At 44.1% G+C, this 16,636-nt stretch overlaps 2 protein-coding genes across 2 annotated transcripts in view; both read right to left on the reverse strand.

Moving 5' to 3' along the window:
- nup107 (nucleoporin 107) overlaps positions 1-7,654 on the reverse strand; it is a 33,778-nt gene extending 26,124 nt beyond the window's left edge. Inside the window, exons 1-7 of the mRNA XM_071331688.1 lie at positions 7,425-7,654; positions 4,776-4,873; positions 4,447-4,539; positions 4,055-4,167; positions 3,428-3,563; positions 3,080-3,183; positions 1,749-1,876 (exon numbers count right to left, since the gene is read on the reverse strand). Of these exons, the coding sequence (XP_071187789.1) occupies positions 1,749-1,876; positions 3,080-3,183; positions 3,428-3,563; positions 4,055-4,167; positions 4,447-4,539; positions 4,776-4,873; positions 7,425-7,432 (680 nt within the window). The 5' untranslated portion in view covers positions 7,433-7,654. The remainder of the gene's footprint in view (positions 1-1,748; positions 1,877-3,079; positions 3,184-3,427; positions 3,564-4,054; positions 4,168-4,446; positions 4,540-4,775; positions 4,874-7,424) is intronic.
- Positions 7,655-12,737: 5,083 nt separating this feature from the next.
- The window catches only part of LOC139533559 (ras-related protein Rap-1b), a 166,678-nt gene continuing 162,779 nt past the window's right edge, over positions 12,738-16,636 (reverse strand). The window contains exons 7-8 of the mRNA XM_071331691.1: positions 15,940-16,055; positions 12,738-15,368 (exon numbers count right to left, since the gene is read on the reverse strand). Of these exons, the coding sequence (XP_071187792.1) occupies positions 15,969-16,055 (87 nt within the window). The 3' untranslated portion in view covers positions 12,738-15,368; positions 15,940-15,968. The remainder of the gene's footprint in view (positions 15,369-15,939; positions 16,056-16,636) is intronic.

Raw genomic sequence — 16,636 nt, forward strand, 5'->3', positions numbered from 1 at the left:
AAAATCCCGAAAATCACATTGTATGATTTTTAAGTAATTAATTAGCATTTTATTGCATGACATAAGTATTTGATACATCAGAAAAGCAGAACTTAATATTTGGTACAGAATCCTTTGTTTGCAATTACAGAGATCATACGTTTCCTGTAGTTCTTGACCAGGTTTGCACACACTGCAGCAGGGATTTTGGCCCACTCCTCCATACAGACCTTCTCCAGATCCTTCAGGTTTCGGGGCTGTCGCTGGGCAATACGGACTTTCAGCTCCCTCCAAAGATTTTCTATTGGGTTCAGGTCTGGAGACTGGCTAGGCCACTCCAGGACCTTGAGATACTTCTTACGGAGCCACTCCTTAGTTGCCCTGGCTGTGTGTTTCGGGTCGTTGTCATGCCGGAAGACCCAGCCACGACCCATCATCAATGCTCTTACTGAGGGAAGGAGGTTGTTGGCTAAGATCTCGCAATACATGGCCCCATCCATCCTCCCCTCAATACGGTGCAGTCGTCCTGTCCCCTTTGCAGAAAAGCATCCCCAAAGAATGATGTTTCCACCTCCATGCTTCACGGTTGGGATGGTGTTCTTGGGGTTGTACTCATCCTTCTTCTTCCTCCAAACACGGCGAGTGGAGTTTAGACCAAAAAGCTCTATTTTTGAATCATCAGACCACATGACCTTCTCCCATTCCTCCTCTGGATCATCCAGATGGTCATTGGCAAACTTCAGACGGGCCTGGACATGCGCCTGCTTGAGCAGGGGGACCTTGTGTGCGCTGCAGGATTTTAATCCATGACGGCGTAGTGTGTTACTAATGGTTTTCTTTGAGACTGTGGTCCCAGCTCTCTTCAGGTCATTGACCAGGTCCTGCCGTGTAGTTCTGGGCTGATCCCTCACCTTCCTCATGATCATTGATGCCCCACGAGGTGAGATCTTGCATGGAGCCCCAGACCGAGGGTGATTGACCATCATCTTGAACTTCTTCTATTTTCTTCTATTTTCTAATAATTGCGCCAACAGTTGTTGCCTTCTCACCAAGCTGCTTGCCTATTGTCCTGTAGCCCATCCCAGCCTTGTGCAGGTCTACAATTTTATCCCTGATGTCCTTACACAGCTCTCTGGTCTTGGCCATTGTGGAGAGGTTGGAGTCTGTTTGATTGAGTGTGTGGACAGGTGTCTTTTATACAGGTAACGAGTTCAAACAGGTGCAGTTAATACAGGTAATGAGTGGAGAACACGAGGGCTTCTTAAAGAAAAACTAACAGGTCTGTGAGAGACGGAATTCTTACTGGTTGGTAGGTGATCAAATACTTATGTCATGCAATAAAATGCAAATAAATTACTTAAAAATCATACAATGTGATTTTCTGGATTTTTGTTTTAGATTCCGTCTCTCACAGTTGAAGTGTACCTATGATAAATTACAGACCTCTACATGCTTTGTAAGTAGGAAAACCTGCAAAATCGGCAGTGTATCAAATACTTGTTCTCCCCACTGTATATATATATATATATATATATATATTTTTTTTTAATTTAAAAAGCGCGCGCGAGAGAGAGAGAATGGAAGGCACGAACAGACAGACATGCATGGAGAGAAAAATATGGGGTTTCCCAGAAAGACAGACAGGGAGCTAGAAAGAGGTAAAAAGAGAGACAGACGGACCGTGAGACAGACAGCCAGCCAGACAGACACTAACCTGCACAGAGAAGAGGTAAAAAGAGAGCCAGTCAGCCAGCCAGACAGACACTAACCTGTATAGAGAAGTGATGAGGCGCCAGGTGACCATCTCCTGCTGTAAAAGCCATCTCATACCAGCAGTCTTAGAGGACTTCTGTTGCCCTGGCGTTGCCCTCGATACCAGCCTCTGGAGCATGCCCACCTGGTACACACAATACACCATTATCACTGGGTGTTCATAAGGGTAGCATAGCTATACATGCACCATTATCTCTGTGTTCATAAGGACAGCATAGCCATACATGCACTATTATCACTGTGTTCATAAGGGTAGCATAGCTATACATGCACCATTATCTCTGTGTTCATAAGGACAGCATAGCCATACATGCACCATTATCACTGTGTTCATAAGGGTAGCATAGCCATACATGCACCATTATCACTGTGTTCATAAGAGCAGCATAGCCATACATACACCATTATCACTGTGTTCATAAGGGCAGCACAGCTATACATGCACCATTATCACTGTGTGTTCATAAGGGCAGCATAGCCATACATGCACCATTATCACTGTGTTCATAAGGGCAGGATAGCTATACATGCACCATTATCACTGGGTGTTCATAAGGGCAGCATAGCCATACATGCACCATTATCACTGTGTTCATAAGGGCAGCATAGCCATACATGCACCATTATCACTGGGTGTTCATAAGGGCAGCACAGCTATACATGCACCATTATCACTGTGTGTTCATAAGGGCAGCATAGCCATACATGCACCATTATCACTGTGTTCATAAGGGCAGGATAGCTATACATGCACCATTATCACTGGGTGTTCATAAGGGCAGCATAGCCATACATGCACCATTAACACTGTGTTCATAAGGGCAGCATAGCTATACATGCACCATTATCACTGGGTGTTCATAAGGGCAGCATAGCCATACATGCACCATTATCACTGTGTTTATAAGGGCAGCATAGCCATACATGCACCATTATCACTGTGTTCATAAGGGCAGCATAGCCATACATGCACCATTATCACTGGGTGTTCATAAGGGCAGCACACAGCTCTGCATATAAACACACAATGACTCATGCACATACCCACGCCTGAGGAGCAAACCTCCTGCTCTACAAACTCTTGCACACACACACACACACGTGTTCTAAAACACACACACACGTGTTCTAAAACACACACACACACACGTGTTCTAAAACACACACACACACGTGTTCTAAAACACACACACTTGTTCTAAAACACACACACACACACACGTGTTCTAAAACACACACACACACACACACACATGTTCTAAAACACACACTCACTAGCACACACACAGTAGAGGGAAGTTGGCTCAGGTAAGTGAGAAAGCGGTACCTTGTCTTGACAGATAGCTTCATACTCCCCCAGCAGGTCAAAGACAGCAGTGGAGGAGTGTCTGAGATAGGACTGGAGGAACTCTGGGAACAGACTGACTGACGCTGCAGGACACAGAGGGGGAGGGGGGGGTCAAAGGTCAGTGTTGTATTCTATACATTTACAGAACGACACCTAGCCTCTGTACGACACTACCCTCTGTAACCTCTCTCCCTAAACCTGGACCACGAAGTCAGTTATACGTGCTGATTTTCAGACCTGACTGGGAAACCTGGGAAACGGAACCGCTGGCTCATCAGTGATATTAAAATCAATCAACAACCAAGGGAGAAAATAAATAAATCTGACCAGCCTCTCCAGGATCCTCCTCCTTCAGCATTACAGAGGACATGTTGATGTCGTCAGTAAAGCTGGTGTCCCCCAGTCCCAGCCCGGACAGAGGAGACGGGTACAGGCTGTTGGTCCAGTCACTGTCATCCAGGTTCTGGAGCCCAGAGGGAGACAGAGACACAATGATGCAGTCAAAAACACAGAAAAAAATCGGCCTCAAAGTTGCATACTTGATTAAAAGGTAGAGTCAGTGGAGTGACGTTGCAGGAGCAGCACCGCAGATATTGCGATGAGCAAGATGCAACACTGACACAGTATCTGCACGGGTTCGCTTCACACTCTTACAACATGGTAGCTACATGACCAAAACAGTGAAGAAGTTAAGCCTCACGCTCCAACGCTCTTTAGTTGTGGAAAATTGACCCACTATACTGTTTACTTTGTGCATCTACGTCATATCACTGAGTTTACCTTTAATAAGAGTCAACAACTGATGAACGATGATGCAGTGTGGTTTAATTGGCTATTCTATTGGCTAGATTCTTCTGTCTCCGGATCCCCTCTTTGGAGACAGACAGAGACAGAACCACACAGTGTCTGTCAGCAGACTAAACACCCAGTAAAGACTGGTATCTATCTCCTCACCATGCTCATACTGCCCAGCGGAGGTCGTGGTGTATGGATGAAACGAGGAGTCCTGCGCCCTGTCGCCAAGATGGCTGACACATCTGGGTTCCTAGCAGCAGTCTTCGGGGTGACTGTAGGGAGAGAGAGTAGGAATCACCACTACAGCAATTACAATAGAGTACAATCTGTTACAACAGTACAGCCTCGTCTCCAGTCATTCTGGGAGACACCAACTAGCGGATGGTGAGAGTCTGGGTTAACAAACTGGACATTATTTTATCTAGATGTCTTTATCGTGGTTTACACCGGTTTTACCTTTAGCCAAACAATGCTCTCATAGCAGAGCCAGGTGGCTGTGTTGGTATTGAACAGGACAGACTTACAGGACTGTTTGAAGAGGACAGACTTACAGGACTGTTTGAAGAGGGATCCAGGTGTGTGGCAGAGCAGGGAACGGGCAGGTGTGGTGGTACTACCTTGGTAGTCATCACGAGGAGAAAGGACTGGACAACAACGGTCAGGGAATATAACTGGCTAGTTACTGTAACTAAAAGACACACCTTATGCAGTCATATAACAGCCCCATGAGACTTCTGTTAGCTAACTATTAGTCTGAACAACCGTGTGTGAGCAATGAGCATCAGTAATACAGGTCTTAAAAGGTATAACATAGACATAGCACAATCCACAAAGACAACAGGTAGGTAGGTTTTCCATGTCAACAGCCCAATAAGGATACAGTTGAATTGAGTCTTCTTCTGAACTGAACTCTTTCGGCGTGCTGCTCTGGTCACTTCAGCATCCCGTACAATAGGCGACAGCAACTCATTCTGGTCCCTACACAGAGGAACCATGTTAGTTCAGATTACTGTAAAGCAGGGGTTTTGCTTCAGCCCTACACAGAGGAACCATGTTAGTTCAGATTACTGTAAAGCAGGGGTTTTGCTTCAGCCCTACACAGAGGAACCATGTTAGTTCAGATTACTGTAAAGCAGGGGGTTTTGCTTCAGCCCTACACAGAGGAACCATGTTAGTTCAGATTACTGTAAAGCAGGGGGTTTTGCTTCAGCCCTACACAGAGGAACCATGTTAGTTCAGATTACTGTAAAGCAGGGGGTTTTGCTTCAGCCCTACACAGAGGAACCATGTTAGTTCAGATTACTGTAAAGCAGGGGGTTTTGCTTCAGCCCTACACAGAGGAACCATGTTAGTTCAGATTACTGTAAAGCAGGGGGTTTTGCTTCAGCCCTACACAGAGGAACCATGTTAGTTCAGATTACTGTAAAGCAGGGGGTTTTGCTTCAGCCCTACACAGAGGAACCATGTTAGTTCAGATTACTGTAAAGCAGGGGTTTTTGCTTCAGCCCTACACAGAGGAACCATGTTAGTTCAGATTACTGTAAAGCAGGGGTTTTGCTTCAGCCCTACACAGAGGAACCATGTTAGTTCAGATTACTGTAAAGCAGGGGGTTTTGCTTCAGCCCTACACAGAGGAACCATGTTAGTTCAGATTACTGTAAAGCAGGGGGTTTTGCTTCAGCCCTACACAGAGGAACCATGTTAGTTCAGATTACTGTAAAGCAGGGGGTTTTGCTTCAGCCCTACACAGAGGAACCATGTTAGTTCAGATACTGTAAAGCAGGGGGTTTTGCTTCAGCCCTACACAGAGGAACCATGTTAGTTCAGATTACTGTAAAGCAGGGGTTTTGCTTCAGCCCTACACAGAGGAACCATGTTAGTTCAGATTACTGTAAAGCAGGGGTTTTGCTTCAGCCCTACACAGGAGACACATGGCCTGCTTCTGGCCCATGCTCATTGACCAGAGATAGTTTGACGGTAAACAAAGTGCTCAGAAGTCAATTATTTTGTATTTTGGAGAAACAGCTTGCACATACAAAGACAAGTTCACCGGCGTTCTAGTGATACCTTTACTTAGGTACGTAACGACAGATTATTGAACCCTGGCAGTAGTGGTGCCTGGAGAAATGTTGCAAATCATTTCCCCAAACGGCCAGCCCCATGAAAGGAAAGGCACCCTGTGTGAAAAATTCTATGAGAAAAAGTGACATACTCTGAATGATCTAAAATGATAAATCCCATATTGGGATAAATTAGGCTGTCAGCTGAGTAAGAAAATTCACAGGTTTCAACATTTTTCTGCACTCTCAAATTCACACGTTTTCAATATATATATATATATATATATTTTAAATGGATGTTCTAAGTCCATAACAATGCTTAAATCACAACAGGAAACAACTTGACCTGGGAGAAATCTAAAGACATTTTGAGTGTAGTTACCCTTTAATTCAAGTGTGCAGGCACCTAGCACTGTTTGGTTAGCGATGTTTCTGTAGCACAGGCACCTAGCACTGTTTGGTTAGCAGGGTTTCTGTAGCACAGGCACCTAGCACTGTTTGGTTAGCAGTGTTTCTGTAGCACAGTTTGGTTAGCAGTGTTTCTGTAGCACAGTTTGGTTAACAGTGTTTCTGTAGCACAGGCACATAGCACTGTTTGGTTAGCAGTGTTTCTGTAGCACAGTTTGGTTAGCGGTATTTCTGTAACACAGGCTCCTAGCACTGTTTGGTTAGCAGGGTTTCTGTAGCACAGGCACCTAGCACTGTTTGGTTAGCAGTGTTTCTGTAGCACAGTTTGGTTAGCAGTGTTTCTGTAGCACAGTTTGGTTAACAGTGTTTCTGTAGCACAGGCACATAGCACTGTTTGGTTAGCAGTGTTTCTGTAGCACAGTTTGGTTAGCGGTATTTCTGTAACACAGGCTCCTAGCACTGTTTGGTTAGCAGTGTTGCTGTAGCACAGGCACCTAGCTCTGTTTGGTTAGCAGTGATTCTGTAGCACAGTTTGGTTATCATGGGGATTGAGAAATTAATATACGCAATGCCCACTGAAAAATAACTGGATTTACGGCGTATACCCACTACTACACCACTGCCTGGCAGTCACTAAACTAAATCGGGGAAGAATTCTCTATGGTGGAAATGAATGGGAAGATGCATGGCGTTGAAGCCGCACAAAACCAGAGCTACGGTAATATTACGCTAGTTACCTGTGATCCAGAATCAATATATTCCGTTAAACAAATCACAAGTTACTGAACACTTCAAATTAAATAAAACGCCAGCAAACGTGAATTACTATAAAGACCCATTAGCTAACTAGCTGGTGGTACAAACAAACCACTTGCTAGACAGCTGCAAGACACGTTCAAACGACATGTTAGCTAGCTAACTTAGCTATATATCTTTGCTAGCTAACACGTTATATACTTGCCATTACAAATCTACAGCGTACTTATGTAGTACAATCACTAAATAATGTAACATAGGTCCCTGTAATTCATCTTTTTCAATCAGCATAAAAAGCGTTTTACCAGTCCATGACAGCAGGATATTAACTCCACAGCAAGCTAATCCTGTTTGCTAGCTTCTACTTCTGGTTCCCGCTCGACAAGGAATTGCAATCGAGCTCCAACACTGTAATTATACCCCCATTAAATAGAGCCAATAGCGCATTCTATTGCGACTCAAAATCATTCGTAAAATCTAAGTAAAGTAATTTGAAATGGGCAAATCAGTGTTTACTAGTTATTAAATCATATTTGAGATTATACTCGATTGCTTTGGACTGATGACCGAAAAAGCTGCTGCCATAGAGATAGATAGAGAGTTCGTGTTTTTATATATGTGCCATTATAGCGTCTGTGAGCACACGGGCAGCGCCATTGAGGCTATTTCTATTTGAAGTAGTCAATTGTCTTATTTACGATTGTATGATTACTCCTGATGACCCGGTTGGACATGACTCAAACAGAGTCATCAGGAGGGATCAGACAATAAAGTCTCACCCAGTTAACTACATTACAATGGTGGAAGCCCTCAATGGAGCTACACATGCTAATATGGTCTTTCGGCCATTACAGGTCTCTATTATTCTCTATGACTGCTGCGCGTCATCTACTCCACAGGCTGTAAAGAGTAGTCATGTTCTGCTCAATAACGGACCGTTCCTACAGCGCCACCCTCGGGCAGCAACAGTTAAATGTCCGTATTCTTTTCTTTTTTTCTCATGAAGTGGTTATTCTCTCGGCCTACACTTCTTTAAATAATCTCATTTACCAATTTACCAAGGCATTTCTTGATATCATGGCAATGTATTAAACATGAACTTGTAGCACGTAAAGTTATACAATAACATGTAGCTATGAGTGCAGAATGTTTCACTTTTGACACAATTTGTCTTAAAAGATAAAACAAAAGTCTATGTATTTTCATTTTTTTTTTTTCATGTGGTCAGTAGCAGTCCATTTCAGACGGAGAGTGCAGGGCCATATCAATGTTTCATCAAAGTCCATGTTATTTTCCTGCATGTTGAAGAACAGGAAGTATATCTGTCCACAGAATTTCCTGGAGACCCAGAATAGCACCGTTGTGTGTTGTGTTGTGTGTTTATATGATTCAGGCTTTCCAAGGATGCTGTGTGTTTCTGAGACAAACATCTCAGAGGCTGGAGAAGTCCATAGACTGGCACACTATTCCATATATAGTGAACTACTTTGACCAGAGCCTGGACGCACCCTATTCCCTATATAGTGCACTACTTTTGACCAGAACCCTATGGGCCCTGGCACCCTATTCCCTATATAGTGCACTACTTATAACCATAAACCTATGGAACCTGGTCAAAAGGAGTGCACTATATAGGGTGCCAGGGCCCATAGGGTTCTGGTCAAAAGTAGTTCACTATATAGGGATAGGGTGCCAGGGCCCATAGGGTTCTGGTCAAAAGTAGTTCACTATATAGGGAATAGGGTGCCAGGGCCCATAGGGTTCTGGTCAAAAGTAGTGCACTATATAGGGAATAGGGTGCCAGGGCCCATAGGGTTCTGGTCAAAAGGAGTGCACTATATAGGGAACAGGGTGCCATTATAATACACACCCATGGCGTTTCCAGCACAGAAAGGACAATACTGACAGTATAGAAGAAGTTCAATAACTGTAGAGGAACAATGGAAGGACAGTTGTAAAAACTGTTTATTTAAAAGGTACGTGTTGTGGAACAGACTCAAGGGAGAATATGTATCCCAATAACACATTGTGAGTGTTTATGTAGGCCGTTATTGTAAATAAGAATTTGTTCTTAACTGACTTGTCTAGATAAATAAAGGCAATTTAAATATATATATATATATATATATATATATATATATATATGTGTGTTCATCTGATAAAAGACCACTCCCTCTCCTAAGGGACCAGACTGTTATTTGCTCATTGCATGTTACAGTCTGCTAGGAACCTAAACTCCATGGAGTTACCTCACTCTGGGCAAGTCACTTCAGGACAGCGAGTTCCTCATCATTTTAACTATAGTACGCTTCCTTGGCCCAACTTACTTTATTCCCACCCCCAAGGAGTCCAATCATTGGCCTGAATGACTCAATTTCTCTGATCTGACAGCTGCTTCCATCTATCCCTGACAGGCATATCAGTTACACTAGGCTTAGCTGTAGATTCTGCAGCAGAGGCCCAGAGCAGCTGATGAGTTCATTTGCTACTGGCTTATTGTATGTACACTAGAGAGATAGAGATGACACTAGACATGACTAGTCTATCTCTACACTGCCCCTCCCCCAGTTAACACATGTTTCCCATGCCAATAAAGCCCCTTGAATTGAATTGAAATTGAGAGAGAGAGACAGAGAGAGACAGAGAGAGACAGAGAGAGAGAGAGAGAGAGAGAGAGAGAGAGAGAGAGACAGAGAGAGAGAGAGAGAGAGAGAGAGAGAGAGAGAGAGAGAGAGAGCGCAATAGAGAGGGAGGGAGAGACAGTGAGAGAAAGAGTGAGGGAGAGAGATAGGGAGGGAGAGACAGTGAGAGAGGGTGAGGGAGAGAGAGCAATAGAGAGGGAGGGAGAGACAGTGAGAGAAAGAGAGAGTGGGCAAGAGAGGTACATGAAACAGAATATCTGCCAATGGAGTGATAGATGACTTCTATACGAACCCGAGTCTGGGCTACTCTGCTGTGATCTTATATTCAACAAGACATCCCACTTCCTGCAGTATGGTACCTAGTGTGACTGGTGGTGCTGCTAACTGTGCTGTCTTTCAACTGCTTACTGCAAGATTTACATTACAGAGCAGGAACATTTCTGAAACTTCCCTTCACCTCTTGGTTCTATTCATGTATGTCTGTGTGTCTGGCTATCTCACCCTCCTCTACCTCAAAGCTACTGAGGAATAAAGACGAAAGCAGTACCATTACAGCATGGGTGTCCAACTCATTCCATGGAGGGCCTAGTGTCTGCTGGTTTGGGGGTTCCTTTCAATTATGACCTAGACAACCAGGTGAGAGTTCCTTACTAAGACCTAGACAACCAGGTGAGAGTTCCTTACTAAGACATAGACAACCAGGTGAGAGTTCCTTACTAAGACATAGACAACCAGGTGAGAGTTCCTTACTGAGACCTAGACAACCAGGTGAGAGTGCCTTACTGAGACCTAGACAACCAGGTGAGAGTTCCTTAATAAGACCTAGACAACCAGGTGAGAGTTCCTTACTAAGACCTAGACAACCAGGTGAGAGTTCCTTACTAAGACCTAGACAACCAGGTGAGAGTTCCTTACTGAGACCTAGACAACCAGGTGAGAGTTCCTTACTGAGACCTAGACAACCAGGTGAGAGTTCCTTACTGAGACCTAGACAACCAGGTGAGGGGAGTTCCTTAATAAGACCTAGACAACCAGGTGAGAGTTCCTTACTAAGACCTAGACAACCAGGTGAGAGTTCCTTACTAAGACCTAGACAACCAGGTGAGTGTTCCTTACTAAGACCTAGACAACCAGGTGAGAGTTCCTTACTAAGACCTAGACAACCAGGTGAGAGTTCCTTACTGAGACCTAGACAACCAGGTGAGAGTTCCTTACTGAGACCTAGACAACCAGGTGAGAGTTCCTTACTGAGACCTAGACAACCAGGTGAGGGGAGTTCCTTAATAAGACCTAGACAACCAGGTGAGAGTTCCTTACTAAGACCTAGACAACCAGGTGAGAGTTCCTTACTAAGACCTAGACAACCAAGTGAGTGTTCCTTACTAAGACCTAGACAACCAGGTGAGTTCCTTACTGAGACCTAGACAACCAGGTGAGAGTTCCTTACTGAGACCTAGACAACCAGGTGAGAGTTCCTTACTGAGACCTAGACAACCAGGTGAGAGTTCCTTACTAAGACCTAGACAACCAGGTGAGAGTTCCTTACTAAGACCTAGACAACCAGGTGAGAGTTCCTTACTGAGACCTAGACAACCAGGTGAGAGTTCCTTACTAAGACCTAGACAACCAGGTGAGAGTTCCTTACTGAGACCTAGACAACCAGGTGAGAGTTCCTTACTAAGACCTTGACAACCAGGTGAGAGTGCCTTACTGAGACCTAGATAACCAGGTGAGAGTTCCTTACTAAGACCTAGACAACCAGGTGAGAGTTCCTTACTAAGACCTTGACAACCAGGTGAGAGTTCCTTACTAAGACCTAGACAACCAGGTGAGAGTTCCTTACTGAGACCTAGACAACCAGGTGAGAGTTCCTTACTAAGACCTTGACAACCAGGTGAGAGTGCCTTACTGAGACCTAGATAACCAGGTGAGAGTTCCTTACTAAGACCCAGACAACCAGGTGAGAGTTCCGAACTAATCCGTGACCTTCATTTGTCAATCAAGTAGGAGCGAAAACCCACAGACACTCTGCCCTCCGTGGAATGAGTTTGACACATGTGCATCACAAGATGGGGAGGTGGTTAAACCACAGAGATAAAACAATCTGTATGGTTAAACCAGAGAGATAAAACAATCTGTATGGTTAAACCAGAGAGATAAAACAATCTGTATGGCTAAACCAGAGAGATAAAACAATCTGTATGGCTAAACCACAGAGATAAAACAATCTGTATGGCTAAACCACAGAGATAAAACAATCTGTATGGCTAAACCACAGAGATAAAACAATCTGTATGGTTAAACCACAGAGATAAAACAATCTGTATGGCTAAACTAGAGAGATAAAACAATCTGTATGGCTAAACCAGAGAGATAAAACAATCTGTATGGCTAAACCACAGAGATAAAACAATCTGTATGGCTAAACCACAGAGATAAAACAATCTGTATGGCTAAACCACAGAGATAAAACAATCTGTATGGCTAAACCACAGAGATAAAACAATCTGTATGGCTAAACCACAGAGATAAAACAATCTGTATGGCTAAACCACAGAGATAAAACAATATGTATGGTTAAACCACAGAGATAAAACAATTTGTATGGCTAAACCAGAGAGATAAAACAATTTGTATGGCTAAACCAGAGAGATAAAATAATCTGTATGGCTAAACCACAGAGATAAAACAATCTGTATGGCTAAACCACAGAGATAAAACAATCTGTATGGTTAAACCACAGAGATAAAACAATCTGTATGGCTAAACCACAGAGATAAAACAATCTGTATGGTTAAACCACAGAGATAAAACAATCTGTATGGCTAAACCACAGAGATAAAACAATCTGTATGGTTAAACCACAGAGATAAAACAATCTGTATGGCTAAACCACAGAGATAAAACAATCTGTATGGCTAAACCAGAGAGATAAAACAATCTGTATGGCTAAAACAACAACAACAACACAGAACATTCCGGCTGCGGGCCGGCGTCATGGCAACGCCCTTGCATGGCAATCCAATTTATTGAACTACAGATGCTGGGTTATACAAAATACACCACTTCAATTAAGGCTTTTAGTTTACATTTGGCCACCCCTCTTTTCCCTCCCCAACCCCATAATAGGCAGATGACATTGCATGTCCAATACTGTGGCTCTGTAAGGGGGACATGGTACACATGGTCTATCCACCAGGACTGATGCTGATGGTTATCATCACAGCAACACAAAGCAACAAAGGCATTCTCTTACAAGAGGTCAACAGAGGTCACGCAACTCACAACAAACGTGCAACTTTAACCCCCCTCCCTCCCTCCCTCCCTCCCTGCGTCTCAAATGGCAACCTAAGCCCATAGGGCTATGGTCAAAAGTAGTGCACTATGTAGGGAATAGGGTGCCATTGGGGACGCACCCCCCGTCTCATCCAAGTTCTGCCTGTTCCTCCTCTTCCTCATCATCATCTCTACATTGCTGTGGTTCTTATTGTATTTCAGTCTTATTCCCTGCTGCTTCAAACACATTAGTTTGTCCCCCCTCCCCCCACATTCACTATAGAACAGATAACAACCCTACACGGTTACTCTTCATCACCATCATCATCATCATCATCTGACAGACTGACAGGAAACAGGTCACACCAAGTATTACACAGGTGAAATAGTCACTAACAGGCAAGTTTCTTTACTGACAGGATCCAATATTTGGTTTTCATATCCTCAACTGACAACAGATGCATTAGCAAGCAAGGGGACAGGGGAGGGGCTGGGGGAGATGGGGGAGGGGCTGGGGAAGAGGGGAGGGGCTGGGGGAGAGGCTGGGGAAGAGGCTGGGGGAGGGCTAGGGGAGATGCGGAGGGGCTGGGAAAGAGGGGAGGGGCTGGGGAGGGCTAGGGGAGGGGCTGGGGGAGGGCTAGGGGAGGGGCTGGGGGAGGGCTAGGGGAGAGGAGTGAGATAGGGGAAAGAGCCTAGGGGACAGGGGGAGATAGGGGCTGTGGGAGGGAGGGAGAAGGGGAGAGAGGCTGGTTTAGAAAAGGAGAGGGAGTACAGTGAGAATCTACAGTAGCGTTTCCCAAACTCGGTCCTGGGGCCCCCCCTGGGTGCATGTTTTGGTTTTTGCCCTAGCACTACACAGATTACTCAAATAATCATCAAGCTTGATTATTTGAATCAGCTGTGCAGTGCCAAAAGGTGTCCCTCTTGGGGTCCCCAGGACCTAGTTTGAGAAACGCCGCTCTACAACAACAGAAGTGTGGAGAATGACATCACCAACGACATGTTGTTCTTTATTTTTTTCGTATTAAAAATCTATACTTCCTGTTGTAGATCGCAGATTCCATGAGAGGGGATTGGCTAACTGGACAAACCAACCAATGAGAGACGGCCTTGGAAGGATAAAGTAAAAAAAACATGATGAGGATCGCCCAGTCACGTCTGGCCATTGGTGTCTCAGAAGTTTGGTAGCTTGTTAAAATGTCCAGTCCCTCTTTGACCACAACCCCAATTGAAAAACCCCACTGTACAAACATCTTTGTAAACAACACAAGGGCTGCCTCCAAAATTGCACCCTAGTTCCCTATATAGTGTACTACTTTTGACCAGGGCCTATAGGGAAACCAATAGGGAAACCCATTGGGCTCTGGTCAAATGTAGTACACTCGGGTGCCATTTCAGACGCACACAAGGAAACCCAGGCATGACATAGAAGGATGATTGGATCATAGTTGGATTCTCCAGAACAAAAAAAAAAACTATTTGAAGGCAACATCATCAGGCTAAAAGACAATATGATAGTTACTGAAAAAACATGATACTTTTTTTTTCTTTTTTACACATAATAATAATAATCACTTTTGTATCCACAGGTTTACTCCTCAAATAAAACTCACATATAATAATAATAATAATCACTGTTGTATCCACAGGTTTACTCCTCAAATAAAACTCATAGCAATAGCTGTCGCAGTATAGCATCTCTCAGTAGAGACAAAACTAGTCATTTAAAAGGAAATAAAAAGACAGAAAAATTATGTTGAATGATCGAAGGAAAATATAAAAAGGTACAAATAAAAAGTTAGAAAATAAACCACAGGAGCAAGTTAGCTGTATGAACCGGACTATATAGATGCTCTTTGGGACTTTTTTCTCTGGCTAATATAGAGGTGCTTATAAATACCGCATCATTGTAGCTACTCACCATGGCAACGTGCACATTCTGGTTAGACATCCGTTTCTACGGCTACTGTCTCCGTTAGCAATAACACTGCGTGTAGGGATCGGGATTTTATTTTGATTCATTATTGACTGATTTACCTATTTTATTTATTAAATTTACTTTATTTTCTGACCTTAATTTTTCCATTTCAGTTGCATACAGTTAGAATATATATATTTGTAAGTAGAAATCTTGTTCTCGTGACACTGGAGAGTGATAATGGTTAATCTGTGTGTAAAAACTGATGTATTGTAGCTTTGAATCCGTTGGTTTGTTGGTTGGTTGGTTGTTGTTGTTAAAGGGGCGTCACCACACAGGAAAGTCCATTCCATGTTAGGTTTTAGTAACGTCGGAATGCTGGCACTGCTGAGAGAGACAGCAGCAAATCAGACCTGAGAGGGAGATAGAGAGAAGGTGGGTAGAGAGAGAGAGAGAGAGAGAGAGAGAGAGAGAGAGAAGGTGGGTAGAGAGAGAGAGAGAAGGTGGGTAGAGAAATAGAGAGAGAGAAGGTGGGTAGAGAGAGAGAGAGGGAGAGAGAAGGTGGGTAGATGGAGAGAGAGAAGGTGGGTAGAGAGAGAGAAGGTGGGTAGATGGAGAGAGAGAAAGAGAGAGGAGCGAGAGAGAAAGAGAGAGGGAGAAGAGAAAGAGAGAGAAGGTGGGTAGATGGAGAAAGAAGAGAAAGAGAGAGAGAGAGAGAGAGAAAGAGAGAGAAGAGAAAGAGAGAGAAAAGAGAAAGAGAGAGAGAGCGAGAAGAGAAAGAGAGAGAGAGAAGAGAGAAAGAGAGAGAGGTATAGAGACATTAATGACACTTCTAACTGCACCATATGATGTCTCTTAATATGAGAGGCAGAAGTTCTTGCTCGAGATATTCCTCGGTTTTAAGACAAGGAGGCCGCAGCCAAATGCCTACAACGGTCTTTTCAATTAGGCAGTGGCATTCTGATTGCTACACGTGGTTCTCACCTGGCTCAGTGCGACAGAGCAGCTGTGTATTAGAGGAGCTGACAGTTGGACTTTTTGCGTGTCTTCCCAGGTACTGGGGTTTTCCTGTTGATTTGCCTGACCAGGTCATAGAAGATCTGAAACACAGAGAGACACAGCAATACTTAGATACAAGTTAGCCCTGGGTATCGTGTTAAGAAACAGTGGCTAGCCATGGGTATCGTGTTAAGAAACAGTGGCTAGCCATGGGTATCGTGTTAAGCAACAGTGGCTAGCCATTGGTATCGTGTTAAGAAACAGTGGTTAGCCACAGGTATCGTGTTAAGAAACAGTGGCTAGCCATGGGTATCGTGTTAAGCAACAGTGGCTAGCCATTGGTATCGTGTTAAGAAACAGTGGCTAGCCACGGGTATCATGTTAAGAAACAGTGGCTAGCCATGGGTATCGTGTTAAGAAACAGTGGCTAGCCACGGGTATCGTGTTAAGAAACAGTGGCTAGCCACGAGTATCATGTTAAGCAACAGTGGCTAGCCACGGGTATCGTGTTAAGAAACAGTGGCTAGCCACGAGTATCATGTTAAGCAACAGTGGCTAGCCACGGGTATCGTGTTAAGAAACAGTGGCTAGCCACGGGTATCGTGTTAAGAAACAGTGGCTAGCCACGGGTATCGTGTTAAGAAACAGTGGCTAGCCACGGGTATCGTGTTAAGAAACAGTG

This window comes from Salvelinus alpinus, chromosome 11, assembly GCF_045679555.1.
Source record: "Salvelinus alpinus chromosome 11, SLU_Salpinus.1, whole genome shotgun sequence".
NCBI classification, from domain to species: Eukaryota; Metazoa; Chordata; class Actinopteri; order Salmoniformes; family Salmonidae; genus Salvelinus; species Salvelinus alpinus.